Raw genomic sequence first — 16,897 nt, 5'->3', positions numbered from 1 at the left:
ATACTGACTCACCCACGTTAACCAATTTTCACATTAGGTGAACTCACACATGTACATAGAACTAACTAACTTTGCTGCAGCTTGAATGTTTGTCACTATTCACATTCTTTTCAAAAACCTGCAAAGGTAATGTTTCTTTTTTTCCTAACCACTTTGGTTTGTTTTAAATTTTTTTTAAATTCAAAAATGCTTATACAGAACATTACTTGGCAAAACAGCAAATGTTCCCCAAAACCTATTTGTAATATGATAAAGTGAAGTAGGTGCATACCATGAGGGGAGTGGTAGACCAATGAACTGAGGAACTCAAGAGAGCTTTCAATTTGATTTTAGCTCGTTGGGGTCTGAAGAACGCATTCATTGATTTGGTTTAAGTTTGATTTATTTTACTGATTTGAAAAATCCACATTCAGTAAGCACCAGGTACTTTCCCTCTCATTCATCCTCCTCTGCCCTTCCATGTTTGGGTATCATCTCATCTGTAGAAGCACCAATCATAAGCCAAGAGCTGTGATTTTGTTTAAGTATTTGATTTGGGATTAGTCATTTCCTTATCCAGGGATACAGTAAACAGCTACACAGGTGGGGCGATTTTTAAGACTAAGAGCCCTGCTAAAAAATTCCTTCTTTACTCCTGCACATGCTTAATGCCACTGCTGCAGTTTAAGTAGCTAACTGGGCTGAAATACAACTCGCCTTGCCTGGCAGGTGCTCTAAGCTGTTAATCATGCAATTACCTACTTACAGTGGATGCATTTTATATCCTTACTGGGAGAAAGCTTTGAGCAGGAAAGGGAGGAAGGAACATGAAAGCACAAAGTGCTTTGGGAGAGGAGGTGTTGGGGCAGGGGAAGCAAAAACTGTCGAAAAAGCCTACATGCAGAAAGAAGTGCACATATTAACAATTCGGTCTCAGACCATGCTGGAGTGCAAGGAAGCCAATTCTCCTGTAGCATTGGCAACCAATCTGGAAATTTCCCCATAAACCAACTTCCTGCCCCTATGCATTTCCTGCTTATTAGTTAAAAATCCCATTACCTTATGCAACATGTGTGTGTCACGTCCTCTGGCAGCTTGATGTGCTGAATATAAAGCCAAGCCTGACCTAAATAACCCAAATCTCTTTGCAAACACATTTTTATTTGGATTAGAAGAACTCTCAGAAGATTAGTAGGTCACCGATAGAAACATGTTTTCGAGTAGGCTCCCACTTTAATCAGAGCCTAGTTTAGACACGTGTTTCTTCTTCTGAAAATGTAATTTTCACATCCCTGTCTACAGGAATGTCACAACATAGGTTTTCTATGCATCAGCATAAACATAAGTGGTAGCAGAGTAAAACATACCTGGATTTGTACATGACAATTTTTTAAAAAGCACTTTGGCAGGAAACCCACCTGAATACTCATTCAACATTACCAAACTTAAGAGAATACAGAGTTTTCAAAGTAAATTTGACTTACTTCCTTTTTGGTTTTGCATTCTCAAAATTAGAAACTTCCTGTAAAATAAAATAAAAAGTAAAAGAAAATGAATAGAAATCAGAAAGAGAATTCAAGTATAGTTTATCTTTGAGTGTAATCCAAATGTAGTTCATTTTGCTTTTCCTAGTAATTTAGTAGTCATATTTAGTAGAATCTTGGTTCTAGTTTTCACTTTTTTCTCCCTTTGTCTTTGTAACTTTGAGAAATGTATATCTTATTCTAAGCCCTTGACAGTTAATAAAGCAAGTCTTTTAAGTAAAAACATGTAATGAAATCCTAATAACCTCCACTTTCGACCCCCCATGAGCCCCCCAACACTGAGGGGAGAGACACAAGTCAGAGTACGTTAATTGCATCACAGGTACCTTACTCTGAGAAAGACGGAAAGTAGCCTATCACAATCCCCCGAGTGTGCTGAAACACACCTCTGATTCATCTGGCCTTTCTCTTCAGAGAAGCTGATATTATGTAAAATCCCTTACACTTTTTACAGAAGAACACGTCACCACATCTTTCACCATCCTTGAACGAGCTTGAACTGCTCCCAGGTGCCCTTAAGAACTCTCTTCAGATTCTCTCCTTATCATTCCCCCACTCTTTCATCTAAAAATCATTTACGCTTTGGATGTTCAAAGTGTGTTTTGAACACCTACTGTAGGATAGGCAACAGACAACATTCTGAAGAGTTTTGCTTGGCGTGGTAGGAATTTGTGTAGTAAAGAACATTGGGACCAATATTCCCCACACAGAGAAAAGTGCAAATGCAAAGACTGGAAGGACTGGTGGACAAAAATAAGGAGAAAGAAAGCTGGCTTGCTGTTTTTTTTTAATTGAAGTATAGTTGACTTACAGTATTATATTAGTTTCAGGTGTTAAACATAGTGTTTTTTTTTTTATTATAGATTATACTCAAAGTTGGTTTTACTATTCTAGTGATTGATAATATTAGTCTGTGCACTGTGAAATCCAGGATAACCTTCCCTCTACACAGTAACTGACAGGGCCCTTTCTCAAACCCTTACTGTGTTTCTATCAAGATTTAACTTCAAGGGCAATTTGAATTACTTATTTCAAATTGAGTAGAACTGAAAGCACATATGCTGAAGCAATCAGTCCCCAAACTTGAGGAACAACTTTTTTGAGTTGAAATGCCTGTGGATCACCCAGAGAAGAACGTCTTGTAGAAGAGAGGTGAGGGTGGAGGAGAAGATACAGGAGGAATGAACCAAGCCCTGAGCTGAGTTGGGATCTCAATGGAACTCTGAGGAGGTAATGGGCAGATTGACCACTCCTTCGAGTCTCTGTGCTTCATCATCATGTGTCCTAAAAATAATCAATCTCTGTTTTTAGTCTTTTTATGAAATTCTTTCAGTCGGTCTAGATGTCTCCAAACTTCAGCCTAGAAGCTAACTGTATCCCTTTCATCACAGTCATCAGACACAGCAGCTCTGTGAGAGTCATCAGGAAAGAGGATGGCCATCCATCTTTGTAGTCATATTTTCCTGTCACATGTATTTGGAGTTTAGCTAGGAAGGGGCAATAATCTATGCTGTCTGGGCCAGACATCTCTGAATAATCATAATCCTGAGTCTCATTAATTGTTGTGTGAGTTTAAATAAATCTCTTTGGTTTATAGATCTTGCACTCTTCAAAAGGACTCTACCTCTTTTGAGCATATAGAGAAGAAGTGTCTGGTCTAGAGTTAACCAGTACAAAAGGTGAATTTGAAATAAGAAAGACAGAAAACAGTAGGTATCTTTTGTATTTGTTATCATTTGAATCACACTATTTTTTGAGCCAACTTATTATATCAATAATTCATTGCCTATGCTACCAAAGAGATTAATTCCAGATGACACAAAACTCGTGTGCAATTGCATCCCAAGTATTTGACTTGGGACAGACGGCATATTACTCAAGCGCCGTCTTCTGCTTCACCTGGGTGAAGCCTTGGTTAAGTTAGTGCAATCAGGGATTGGAACCACGCAGCACTGGTTAAATACGCCTGGCTGCTAATGGTGGTGAAAGGAACACAGTTAGCTTCTGAGCTGAGGTTTGGAGACATCGGGACCAAGACTGAAAGAATTTCATATGACTGTGGATAGAAACTGGTTATTTCTAGTACATATATTGTCCTAACATTCTCTACGGACTATCTGCTTTGTTCTGTTTTACTGGACCCCTGGTCATCCAATTTCTGCTTATAATGAATCAGCTTAGGCTTGGGGATCTTTTATTAAAGAGTTTCTTTGTAATGAACACATTGAAAAAGATATTGAGGTCAAACTTCTTTCTAATCCCTACTAGGATGAAAGAGTTAATGTAGTTCTCCTCAGGAAACCTGCTTCCTACAAGAGGGTGGGGAGAGTCGAGCACGTTAAATGTGTGTCTGAAGTGCGATTATAAGAAGGAAAGGGATTGTGCAAACAGGGCGGCATCCACTTAAATAGAGTACACGTCTGGTCCCTGGGTGTTGCTTAGTCGTAGGTGATTACTGACTTGGTTAAGCAATTTTTAGTACTGCTTGTACTGGACTCAGAGCAGCTGCTTTCAATTCTGACTTCTGCTTACATGATATCCTTTGGAGTTCAGACCCTAAGTTCTTTATTTCTGGAGGTCCAAATTGAAGAAAGACTATACACAGCTTTATTCTTAGACCTATATCTGTGTGCATGTGTATGGGGGTGTGTGTGTGTGTGTGAGAGAGAGATACTCAGAACTACAAAAGGAAATATCACTTCAGAGAGTCAATGAAATAATTCTGTCTGGTCCATTAATTGAACGCTTGCCATAAATACCAGGTAAAGCTTACTCCTCTTAGCCTTCATTATCCCCTAAATCAAGCACTAATCATTGACCTTACCTTTCATTCACTAGGGAGTTAGTGGCTTAATTTAAATTTTACCCCTGGAAATTTTTAGGAAAATAAAAAAATGAAATATAGACAAATTATTATGAATAGGCCATTAGAACTAAAGGACAGGCCACCTGTGTTATTTTTCAAGTAGATGAGAGTGGGCTCTAAGAGCAAAGCATTATCATATAACTGTTAAACAAGGTCAAAATGGGGAAAATTAAAGCAGTGGGAAATAAAGAAAGCGAAGAGGTTATTTAAAAGAAGAGAATGTTTGGACGCTAACTACCATATTTCTATTTTCATGCAGTACTTACAGTCAGCTGTCCTTTGGGGTTGAGTCTAATATGTGCCTGTTTCTTGCATTATTGGTTTTTAAATCTTACTTTCAAATCACAAAGTCAAAAGGAAAAATGAAGTGAATATGTCAAGAGTTGTTGTTGCCGAGCTAATGGAAATGTGAAAGGTGTTTCTGCACAGAGAATATTGATTGACAGTAAATGATGGTGTAAATCCCATGGTGAATTTTTAAGACTGAAGAGCTGATGAGATCTGACCTTTGATTTGCAAATGAATAAATTGAGGTCTCAAATGGTAAATTGACTTGTCTAGGGTCATACATACAGTGCTTTACCTTGATTAAATGCTAGTCATTTTTTTTTTCATCCTAATACATTCCTTTGGAATTGTATAATTCATTCATTCATACATTCACAGTTCATTCAACAAACATTTATTGAACATCTGCTATATGCCAGACATTGTTTTAGAGGCAAAGAAGAATTACAAGTGGTCTCTCTTTCAAATATCTGCCATCAATGACTGCTGATCTCAGGATCCTGTTAGATTCTCTGATTTTCTTAATTTTGAAGATTAAACAACTTAGCCTTTATAAACTCTTACGTGATTCCAAACACACTGAAGATACTTACAGATGTTATTTCTCATTAGGTTAACTGTACATTAGCAGTTACATAGAACCCTGATATCGAGGCAAGATTTGAATATAAATATAAACACACATACATATTTGTATACATATGTTTAACTTTGTATTTAAATAAGTTAACCCAACTTCTGTTTTAACCAACTCACTCTCTTGCGAGAATGATTATTCACTTGCATAACGGAAATGATTTTCCCAATATTAAAATACAGTGATTCCAAGAATGTCACAACCAAACTGATAGAGCCTGAGTTTGCACATCTCTTGGCCTCCTGGGCTTCAATAAAGTTACCACAGATGTTCAAAAAAAAGACATGGAAATTAGTAGAAGTTCCCTTAAAAATTTTTTTGAATAGACATCTGGCAAAGAGGATGATTATGATGCTTCAAATTTAATAAAGTAGGCCAATTTTGCAGTGCACTGAAAGCCACCAGAAAGATGAAAAAACATACATCCAGGTATCAGCTCTGTTCTCAAAACAAGGTGGAGGTTTGTGTGACTGGAAAACAAACAATTACCCGTGTAAAGGAGTCCCATCACACCCATGAGTTCTTCCACCTTGCCGCTACACCTGATTACAAAAGTGGGGGAAAATCGCATGAAGTCTTCTGAGTTATCGAATAGATCACACAGCAAAGAGAAATATTAGTAAATCTAGCAAGTCTGAGCCCAGTTGATTACAGCAAGTTGCTAAGAATGATAAGACTTTAAATTCTATTGCTTTTCTAATTTCTTGATTTAACACATTTACAGAATAATGGCAGAACCCTCATGGATTTAGCAAGCACAGTTCTAAATGCTTTACGTGTAGTAATTCATTTAATCTTCAAAATAATCCTGTGAGGTTGATACTATTATAATTATCTCCAACTTACAGATGAATAAACTGAGGCACAGAGCATTAAATTCTTGCCTGAGGTCACATATCCAGAAAATGGTAAAATTGGAATTTTATTCCTGATGCCTTAATGAGTACACAGCAAGTACTATGTCTATACTTGACTACACAGATACACGGATACAAAGTCTACCTGACATCTAGATCAGAGATTCCACGAATGAGCACTGTTCACCAAAAGGGAGTGGCTAGGAAAATGTAGAGACAGCATAATACTATATGCCACCACTAAACAAAAAACTCAGAAAGCACACCTTTATCAAAGCACTAATACTAATAATTCAGTATTATTTAAAGACAAATGTATAGACTGTGTTTTAAAGGCTTTGATCATTTTATGAATGTCTTCATCATCATCAAAGAATGCCTGGTAATTTATGATGGCACATTTAATTAAAAATGGGCGCTTCATTGGAATCACTGAATTTGGATGACAGCACACTGGAGGCCCCCCAGTATATTACTGTAATAATGCTACAGTTCTCAGAGAAAACAGATTTCATCCCCCCATGAGAATGCAATGAAGAAGAAGAACAGAAGTAACATTAGCTTGTTCTGATAGGAAAAGTAGACTCTCTTGCCAGCCCATCCAGCCCCTGTCAAAGAGTAACAATCTCTTACACTAATGAATTCTGATTTCCCCAAGAAAAGCAGGTGGTGGATGGCATCCCCATGAGGTTTATCATCTCCAAGCAGATCTTATAGCTTGTAGTGCCTGGAGAACGCGCAGATACCACATCGATCCATCAGGCACAGGGCTGGTAAAGTGCGTAGAACTTTTGCCATTTGTCTACAGGTGTGCTAAGCGAGCTTTCCATCAATCCTGAGCCAACAAACTCCCCTCACAGCACTATGAATATCAGGATAGCAAAACAGGTTACTTAGGGGATGCTTATTTGCATTTTAAAAGATTATTTTCGAAAAGATTCTTTTCCAGATTTCTCAAAATAGAGAACTTTCTTAAGTATCTGCAAATGTGCTATGATATATGAAATAATATTTACCTGAAACTTTAGAAAAAGAAAAGGCACATAGTGTTTAAATTTCATGTTTCCTGCCACTTGTATCATTATCTTATTTAATCATCATAGCTACCAATGGAACAAGAGGAAGCCAAACAAAATTGCAAGAAATGTGATAGGAAATAAGATGGGTAAAAATATTAAAATCCATCCTTTGGAAAAACACTGACCTGACTCTCCAGGACCTGGCTTGATTTCTCAGGTCTGCTACTAAACTGGGCAAGATCCGAGAACCCTCTCAGAACCTCAGTCTCTACATCTATAGAGTGAAGTTTGGTGAACAACAACTTGAAAATCTCTTCCAGTAGAAGCAATCCATGTTTCCTTATCTACAATATTTCAACCCAAAGTCAGTAGGGATGACAAAAACTTTTAAGAGAAAATTAAAATGGGAACAGGCTCTTTTGCTTTACAGCTTTTTCTTTAAAACATGATTAAAGAGATAACCATGGCTTTCATTAGATTCAATTAGTAATTGTATCATAAGCTTAGGAAATAAAAAAGAGAATAGGGCATAATTAACGTTAATCTATTGATTTTGTTTTATTTTAATATAAGTCTCTATTTACAGGAGGAAACTAATTAAAACCATCAGAAAGTGTTCACATAAGAATCAGTGGCAGAAGAATAGCTGTATGTGATTTAGATATAATGCGTAAAAATAAAAGTGAAAGAAAAGTGCAGTCTTTTTAATGAAGGTGATCTATGCTTTATATGTCAGCTTGTTGAGTCATTTCACAATCTGGAAATCAAGAGAAGGACTACATGCACTGTTTTGACACTGTCTCCTCTTGTTCATGGTTTGATGAAGACCTAGCTGATGGGATGCCCTTGTTAATCTCATTTTCCTCCTTCAGTGTTTACGTTATTAACAGTCAGTGCTGATGTGGAGACAGATCCCAAAACTCCTGATTTTAAGTTTGGAGGCAAGTAAGGAACGCAGTTGAGTGGTTAGAATACCAACCTGGGAGTCACCTCCCTTGACTTCTGCATTACTCACCTATTCTAAGATGACCTGTCACATTTTAGTGGGTCCATTTATCCATTTATAAGACAGTTGGTGTGTAAGTGCCTTTTAAGGCCATTTTGTGAAAGATGCTAGGGCAGTGTGCAATGGTAATATCTTACCCACCTCCCTTTCACCATTTTTAACTCGAGTTCTTCCTTTGCAAGCCCAGCTTAAGTTGCACCTTCTTCACTGAACTTGCACCGTTAAACCACAAACCACAGTCATGTTCTTAGTGATAACACTTATTATTGACCATTTACTTTGTGCCTGCCACTGTGCTAATAATGTTAGTTGACTTGTCACTTTTCATTCTCAAATGATGAATAAGAGCAACAGTTTTCTCATTTTATAGGAGGAGAAACTGGGCTTAAAGAGTTTAAAGAACTTTCCCAAAATCACACAGCTAGTGAATTTCAAAGCTGGGATTTTTGTAATATTTGTTTGACCCCCAAATTTTGTGCTACTGATGACTGTATTATATTTTTTTGAAATTCCTTTTGAGAAGTATTACAGAAGTTGGGCTTGATACTTATAACACATCATTTAATTGCATAGTTTCTTATGTTATTCTCTAGATATTTTGAATATATACACTTTTCTTGCTGTAGTTGATGTCTGTCATTTACTAATCCTAAAATCAATGTGTAGAAGAAGGAGGAAGAAGAAGGGAGAAAGAGAAGAAGAGAAGGAAGGAAGGACAGAAGGAAAGAGAGAGAGAGAAGGAAGAAAGAGAGAGAAAAAAGGACTTCCCTTGTTACTAGAAATAAGATGTGTGGTTTAGGTCCTATCCATCACAGGTACTAACTTAAGACACTGATTTAAAACTAACATGGGAGAAAAGACAAGGATTGGGCATCCATTTTCAATGTAGCGAATCTCAGCAGAGACAGTGTGGCTCTGGAGTCTGCCTCTGTGATGGTGGCTTCTAGATCTGGCCATGTTCTCATGGTGGCAGAAGCAGCAGCTCTCCTGGGGGTGCAGGTTTTGTAGCATGCTTCTCAGAGTAAGTTCTACAGCCTCAGCCAGAGTATCTGTCATCAGCTTCCCAACAACTCTGCACTCTATTCAACCTGTGATATATTCCTTTCTGCATAAATTATTTTATTTTTCCTTCTCCAAGGAACAGACTTTATTTTTTTTTTACAGTTAATAATTGTTTATTATTTACAGTTACAGGAAACAAATTGTAAACAAATCTGCATACATGTTTTGTTGCTGAGATATATGAGACAGTGATCAATAAAAGACTGTTGAGCATAAAAATATATTACATCAGGATAAAATTCTGTGAGGGAAGTAAAATGGAAATACCATTTCAAGGAGTAAAGGGAACAATGTAAAAGTTCTAATTGTTTTTTAAACACTTTTACTGTGGTGTGGATCCTGTACAGTAAACTACACATATTTCAAATGTACAATTTGGTGAATTTTGATAGGTGTATACACCAGTGAAACCACTACCACTATCAAGATAGCTAACATTTCCATCACTCCCCAAAAGTTGCAATTTTCAAATTCCCAGTTATCCTTCCCACCTCCTTTATCCCCTGGTAACCGTAAGTTTGTTCTCTATGTCTGTGAGTCTATTTCTCTTTTGTAGATAAGTTCATTAGTGTCCTTCTTTTTTTTTTTAAGATTCCACATATAAGCAATATCATAAGGCATTTTTCTTTCTCTTTCTGGCTTAAATTAGGTAGCATGGATTTGGTAATCTGCAAATAACCCTGATTGATAACTTAATCAAGTTACTTTTAGTTCCTGTATTAGTTATCTGTCACTATTCAATAAATTACTCCAAAATGTAATGTCTTAAAACAATAAATATGTATTATCTCACAGTTTCTGTGTGTCAAGAATATGGACATGACTTAGATGAGTCCTGTGATTCAGGAGTGCAATCAAGTTATTGGCCCAAAGGACTGAGGTCTCATCTGAAGGCTTAGCTGGGGAAAGGATCATCTTCCAAGCTCACGCAGTGATTGTTGGCAGCAGTCAGTTTTCCAAGGGTTGAAATGAAGGTCTCACTTCTTTGCTGGCTGCTGGCTGAATGCTGCTCTGGGTTCCTTGACACATGGGTCTCTCCTAGTGGGACCTTACTTCACCACAACGTGTAAGCAAGAAGGCAACAGACAGAGTCTGTTAGCAAGACAGATGTTATAGCCTCTTTGAACTTGATCATGGAAATGATTTCCTGTCACCATTGCCAAATTCTATTGGAATCAAGTCACACACAAAGAAAGGTGAGTCTTTATTACATAAAAACTTAAATGGCAGTAGGCAGATGTGATGATTAATTTTGTGTGTCAACTTGACATGGCCACTAGATATTTGGTCAAACACCAAATGAGATTAACATTCAAATCAGTAGGCTTTGAGTAAGGCAGATTATTTTATATAATGTGGCTGTGTCTCATCTAATCAGTTGAAGGTTTTAAGATGAAAAGACTGTAGTCCCCCAAGGAAGGGGGAACTATGTTTTTAGACTACCTTTTGGTTCCTATTACAACACCACCCCTTCCCTGGGTCTCCAGCCTGGTGGCCTGCCCTCCAAATTTCAGATTTGCCAGCCTCCATACTCACACAAGCCTATTCCTTAAAATAATTTTCTCTCACTGTATATATCCACATCTTCTTGGTTCATTAGAGAACCCTGACTTATGCGGTAGGGTTCATTAAAGGCCATCTTAGACGTATGCCTTCAATAGTTTCAAAAAGAAAATAATAGTGTTTTATGTTAGAGAACACTTCCTCTTCCCCCAAATTTTAAAATGTATCTATGGAACCATTTTAGAACAGCAAGGGGGCTTAGAGACCATCCGGCCCAACCCTGTTATCTTACAGAGGTAGAAACTGAGAGCCATAAGGTGTAATGACTTAGTGCCACGCAGGGATAAAGCGAGGGCAAGAACTCAATTCTCTCTCTTAACGCTGTTACCATTGCCCCATAAACTCTGCAAAGTTGAAAGCTGAGAATTGCACTAGTGTCCTGAAGACGGATTACAGTGAAGGAGAATCTTCATGAGCAGATGAACTACCGGTCAGCTGGGCTGTTCTTCCCTTCAGCTGCTCTTCCTGCAGTGGATAATGCTTTGTGCTGGTGCCACCTCATCCTCCAACCCAGATTCCTGAATGATCAGTTGCGCACACAGCCAAGACGACGGGCTGGGTCGTGGATCCTGCCAGTGGCTATGGAACAGAGCAAAACTAACTGGCCATGAGGGGATGAAACCCCTGACCTTGGCCTCATTAGTGCTGAGCTCTAACCAACTGTTAGACATGCATCGTATCATTTGTCTTTAAAACTACCTTTGAATCTGCTATATTACGCTCTCATTAACATCTGGTAGCTGGAAACAATTTAATTGATTTCTCCAGTGCTTTTTATCAGTGCAGAATGTTGATGACTGGGTACATAACCAAAAATTAAACTCACATTTAAAAATTCTTAATTAAAATGGACCCCTCTAACCCCCCAAACACCTGAAATATAAACTAGGCTAACAAGAGCCATTGGGATAGATTTTCTTGTTTACTGCTATTTACACATGGAGGGAAATCTAAGGATGCATGTCAAACATTGCACTCAACCTGGGTATTCATGATTTGAGGCAATTTGTGGAGATTACAATCTTGGATTTTCTAACGCATGTCAGCCATAAATCCTGTTCCTTCTTCTTGTCCAGCCAGGGGAAAATCAATGCTTCTAGGTAAGGCATGTTGATTACAAATTATTTCGAGCAGTTATTTTAAAACGACATCCAAGCTCGAGTGAGAGTTTGACTTAAAGTCATTTAATCAAGGATATTAAATTAAAGGATCACTCTGCCCTGGTGTGATGGGTTGTAGAAGGAAGGAAAATGAACATTAACATGCATTATGCCAGGTGCTTAACGTGTGTTCTAACATTTGAACCTCACTACAAACCAAGAGACAGACATTTTTATCCATATTCTATTGCTCAGAAATCTTAGGGTCAGAGAAGTTCAATAACATTCTCAAGGATACGCAGTTCTCAGCTGCCTGGGGCGCAGGAATAAACGTCAAGTTTATTCACTTCATTTCCCTTCTCCAGTTCTCTCCGCTGTGTCCCCTCTACCATCAGGTCATGTTCAGCACGTATAAAATAAGGTTAGGGCCTTTGTCTTCCTACCCTCCCCTCCTCCTCACTTCTCCTCTCCCCAGACACACTCTGCCACTCACCCCTCTCCTACTCTCTCTAATTCTCGTGGAGATGCACATGCAGAGCGTCCACACACACATACATACACACATGCTCATGACAGAGAGGCCAGGACAGGATTAGTATTTGGGAGGCCAGAACTGCAGTCTTGACTCCATGTGTCATTTCAGACAAGACACTAATCTCAGCTTCCTCATTAGTTAATACACTTGTTCCCTATGATCTTTCCTTTTTCTAAAAGTATATAACTAAATGTTGATCATTAAGTATTTTTATACTTCATATTTCCCTAAGTAAAGTGATATTATCTAGTTACTTTGATGCCTCAACATTGCCAGCAACTTCAAGCCTCTAATCCTATGCTGTCCAATACGGTAGCCATTAGTGGCCTAATGTGGCTGGTGCAACTGAGGAAGTAAATTTTAATTTAATTTAATTTAATTTAATTTTGACATTGAAGCAGGGTAAAAACTACACAAATTTCATTGTTTGATTAGGAGCAGATTTCACTGTAAACATTGAAATTTTTGCATCTGAATTGAGATATATAAAATATATACCAGACTTCAAAATCTTAGTTTAAAAACAAAAATATAAAATATCTCATTAACTTTTGATAATAATTACATGTTGCAATGATAATATTTTAGGGGTACTTGCTTAAATACATTATTAAATTAATTTCCACCTGTTTCTCTTTTTAAAATTTTTTATTGTGACTACTAGAAAATCTGAAATTACATCTGTGGCTTGCATTATATTTCTACTGGACAGGGCTGCTCTAATCTGTTCTCACTGATGCAGTCGGTCCAGAGTGGGGTCCGAATATCTGTGACTTCAGGTGATCTTGAAGTCCAGCTGCTTTTGAGAATGACTGCCAGAAGTTACAGCAAAATCTTTTTTACAGCAAATGCACTGTGGTTTACTTTTTAATATAATAGTATTAAGTAGTCTTGCTTTTTGTTGTGTGTGTGTGTATGTGTGTGTATGTGTGTGTGTGTGTGTGTGTGTGTGTGAATCATTCCTCTCCATCTTAACTGGAAGAAAAGAATGTCTTCTTTATCACCACTTTATAAGACCCAGATATGGCAGAAGAAATGTTACATCTAACTCACTTGAAAGGTTAGCATAAAACTGTGAGCTGGGTAAGGATGATACAAATGATGTGCTATAGAGACAAGGGAGAGCCTCCTTCAGAAAGCTGGCCATTCTCCATGTCCACAACAGAGGAATCCTAGAGGTGAGCTGGCACTGCTTTTGTTTTTGTTTTTGTTTTCATTTGAGAATAGTGATGCCAACTTTAACAAGAACGAAGACTCTAGGAGGGCGGGGTGGTAGATACAGCAAAGTAACACTATCTCACCTTCTTCCTGGACTGAGTTCCTCTATCAGAGTCCAAAGGCTAAAAACCCCATTTCACAAGTTCCCTGAAGCCTGGATAACAGATATGATTAAGGTTTGGCAGAACGTAAGCATCCATGGGAAATTTGGAAGTTGGGATGTGAAGTCGAAGCCACACCTAGTAGCCACGTTAAAAGAAATGAGTGAAATTCCATTTACCCTACCATATCTAAAATAATCTAATTTAGACAAATCAGCATCCAATTATTAATAAGCTACTTTATCTTCTTTTTAACTACAAAGTCTTTAAAGTACTGGGTATATTTTACACTTGTCACCAGCTGCATTTGGACTAGCCAGTTCTCAAGTACTTAGTGGCTACTTGCGTCAGCAAAGTTTTTCCATGAAAAGCCAGATAGAAATATTTTAGAATCTGTGGACCACAAACGGTTTCTATGGCATGGGCTTCTTTATTTTTGTTTTGATTTTAAAGCAAATTGCTTTAATGTAAAAGCTGTCCTTAGGACATGTACTGGCCGCCTCGGGTGGTAGTTCCCGCCGTAGCTCTATTGTGACGCACTGGCCCTTTTAGCTCCAGTGCTCAGTCCTTCCTGCTGTCAGAGCAAGAGGAGACGCTCTTCTCTGGAACTGAACTAGGCTGAACCCCTACCGAGGATTGTTCTCTTCATTCTACAGAGGAGGACACTGAGGTCTAGAGAATTTGAGCAACTTTCCACGGTCATATAGCTGGTAATTGGCAGAGCTAGAGGGAAAATTCCTGTCTACCCAGCTCCAAAACTCACGTATGACGCTGCATCATCCATGCTCCATTATTAAGACTTTCTTAAGCTTGATGAATGAACCTTCATGAATCCATTCATTTAGCTTACAAGTATGTATTGAATGAATATTTATGCAACCTATAAATATATGTGCTACATACAAATAATTGGGATAGTGTCCTCGTTCCACATGTAAGCTCTTTGAAAAGGCTCAAATGTCTTATTAATTTAATTTATGAGGTACAAAATGAAGTGGAAAATTGACAATTATTTGCTTACTTCAATCAATATAGATGGCAAGCCTGATAATTCAGGTTTGAACCAGTTAGCTCCAAATTGTCAGAGGTACGAACACTTTTATGTTCTGATTCTTTTTCTAATTCAAAATCTTTTAGTAGCTTCAGACAGAATAAAGGGGTGCTAACACAGTTACAGAGTCGAGCAGTAATGGCCAACATTTAACCAATATAATAACAGTAGTCGATCTCCAGTCAGGCTAGCATGTTAGTGTATTTGTTTAGTTGCATGATTATTCGCTCTGTAAAACTTTTTACCTCTTTTTTGGGGAGGCCAATAGCCCTCTAAAATTCTCTGGCTTTGCTAAACATACTACAAGTGGATCACTCATTATTTCTCTTTATAAAATTTAATAAAGTCTCATTATAAAATGATTTCTCTTTAGACCAGCTCTCCATTACCAACCCCTGCTGGAACTGCTATTAAAATGTAAACTGGACTTTTCTGATGTTCCTCATTTAAAATCCCAACACAAATGTCTTTCCCTTCAACACCTTCTCTATGCTTAACTGGGCAGTTGGTCTACACCGGATCACCTCCTTTGGGACCTGGAACACGTTCATCTACGTAACGCCTCACCTTGACTAACACACCGTTTTCCACATTGCACAATTCCTAACAAGTAGGCATAAATAGAGCATCTTTAAGGGAAGTCAGAAGCTTCTCTCATTTTGTTTTTTCTTTTCAAGTCATGTGGCAAATGACATTATTTTTAGTATGGACTCTATTTTCCACTGTAACACCTGGAGATGCTGTCATCTTGGGTGTGAAGGGTGTGAGTTTGGGAGCCCCTCTCCTCTCCAGGAAAATGCAGATAGATTTGGGCTGAGGACTAGGAGCTTGAGGAGTATCTCTATTAGCTTTAGGGATATTTTTATAGTATTTTTAGAACACTAATCCAAAAAGAAGAATCTTTTTCTGATACTATTAAGACTGGTACAGATCTTTCCCCCTTGAATTAGGGAGGAAAACAAAAGGAAAGAGAATACTAGGAGGAAAAAAGCATCCATTCTTCAGGGGCTTAGATGGAAAGTCAGGAAAGTTCTGTATCATTAAATTTCATCATTGTAAGATTAACTTTGTTTTATTCCAAGCTGTGGAATCATTTTCATTAGGAATAAAACAAATATCAATGATAATTTGATACAAGTGGTAAAATTTGACAATTGAATAGTGGATCAATAACTGAACTAGTTGATTTTCAGTGTATTTATACACACACACACACATACATTTATATTTGTGTATATGCATATATTTCACAATTAAATACTAAGACATATATATGTATAAAGAATGTTTAGTAATTTAAATCATGTTTTTACTTTTTTTATCTACTTTTGCAATATAAATGAAGTTTGATTACAATTCTAGTAGACTGGCTGGCCATGAACGTGTTTATTTTTCACGCATACTTATTAAACCGACGCCTTTAAGGAAATATCTTCAGGCTTTTCAGCTTATTCAATTTTTCTTTTTAATCGTAGGGTAAAAATGCTTAGAAACGTTTTGCAATGTCAACTGACAGTCTCCATGTAATGGTCTCTCTCTCTCTCACATTAAAGTGTAAAATGTACTCCTGCTTCCTCTTATGCGTCTCTTTTCACCATCAGCATCTTATAGACACTGAAAAGGGCACAGAGTTGAGGGAAGAGTTTACACACACTTTTTTTTTTTTTTTTTAGTTACTGATACGTTGTTGAACTTGTTTACTAACTAACAGTATATTACCTTTTAGTTGATCTAAGTTTCTGGGAAACAGAAACATTCCGTAAACTGAGAAAATGAAAAGTTTTCAATGTCTCCAAAGAATAAAACAGATAGCTGTGCAGGTAAGTATAAAACTTGAAGGCATTTTACTCTAATCTTTTCTTTAGAGCAAAAGAAGACCTGGATTTGAATTCTGGGTCATCTTCTTTTCAAATGAAAAAGTTATTTAGCCTTTCTCAACATTTCTAAACCTCTGTGAAGTTATTGTGAGGACCAACACAGATAATTTCATATATAACGTCATCTAGTACAATGCCTTACAAAAAGGGAGCACTGAGGAAAGGACAGTTGATATAATTTCTATGTTCTTATG

General features: G+C 37.5%; 1 protein-coding gene across 1 annotated transcript in view; it reads right to left on the bottom strand.

Annotated features, from left to right (window-relative positions):
* The window catches only part of SAMSN1 (SAM domain, SH3 domain and nuclear localization signals 1), a 128,915-nt gene that overhangs the window by 105,039 nt on the left and 6,979 nt on the right, over positions 1-16,897 (bottom strand). Inside the window, exon 3 of the mRNA XM_045520811.1 lies at positions 1,464-1,501. Within this exon, the coding sequence (XP_045376767.1) occupies positions 1,464-1,501 (38 nt within the window). The remainder of the gene's footprint in view (positions 1-1,463; positions 1,502-16,897) is intronic.

This window comes from Camelus bactrianus, chromosome 1 (assembly GCF_048773025.1).
Source record: "Camelus bactrianus isolate YW-2024 breed Bactrian camel chromosome 1, ASM4877302v1, whole genome shotgun sequence".
In the NCBI taxonomy this organism is placed as follows: Eukaryota; Metazoa; Chordata; class Mammalia; order Artiodactyla; family Camelidae; genus Camelus; species Camelus bactrianus.
Note: the sequence above shows the minus strand (reverse complement) of the source record. Positions and strands in the feature narration are given on the sequence as shown.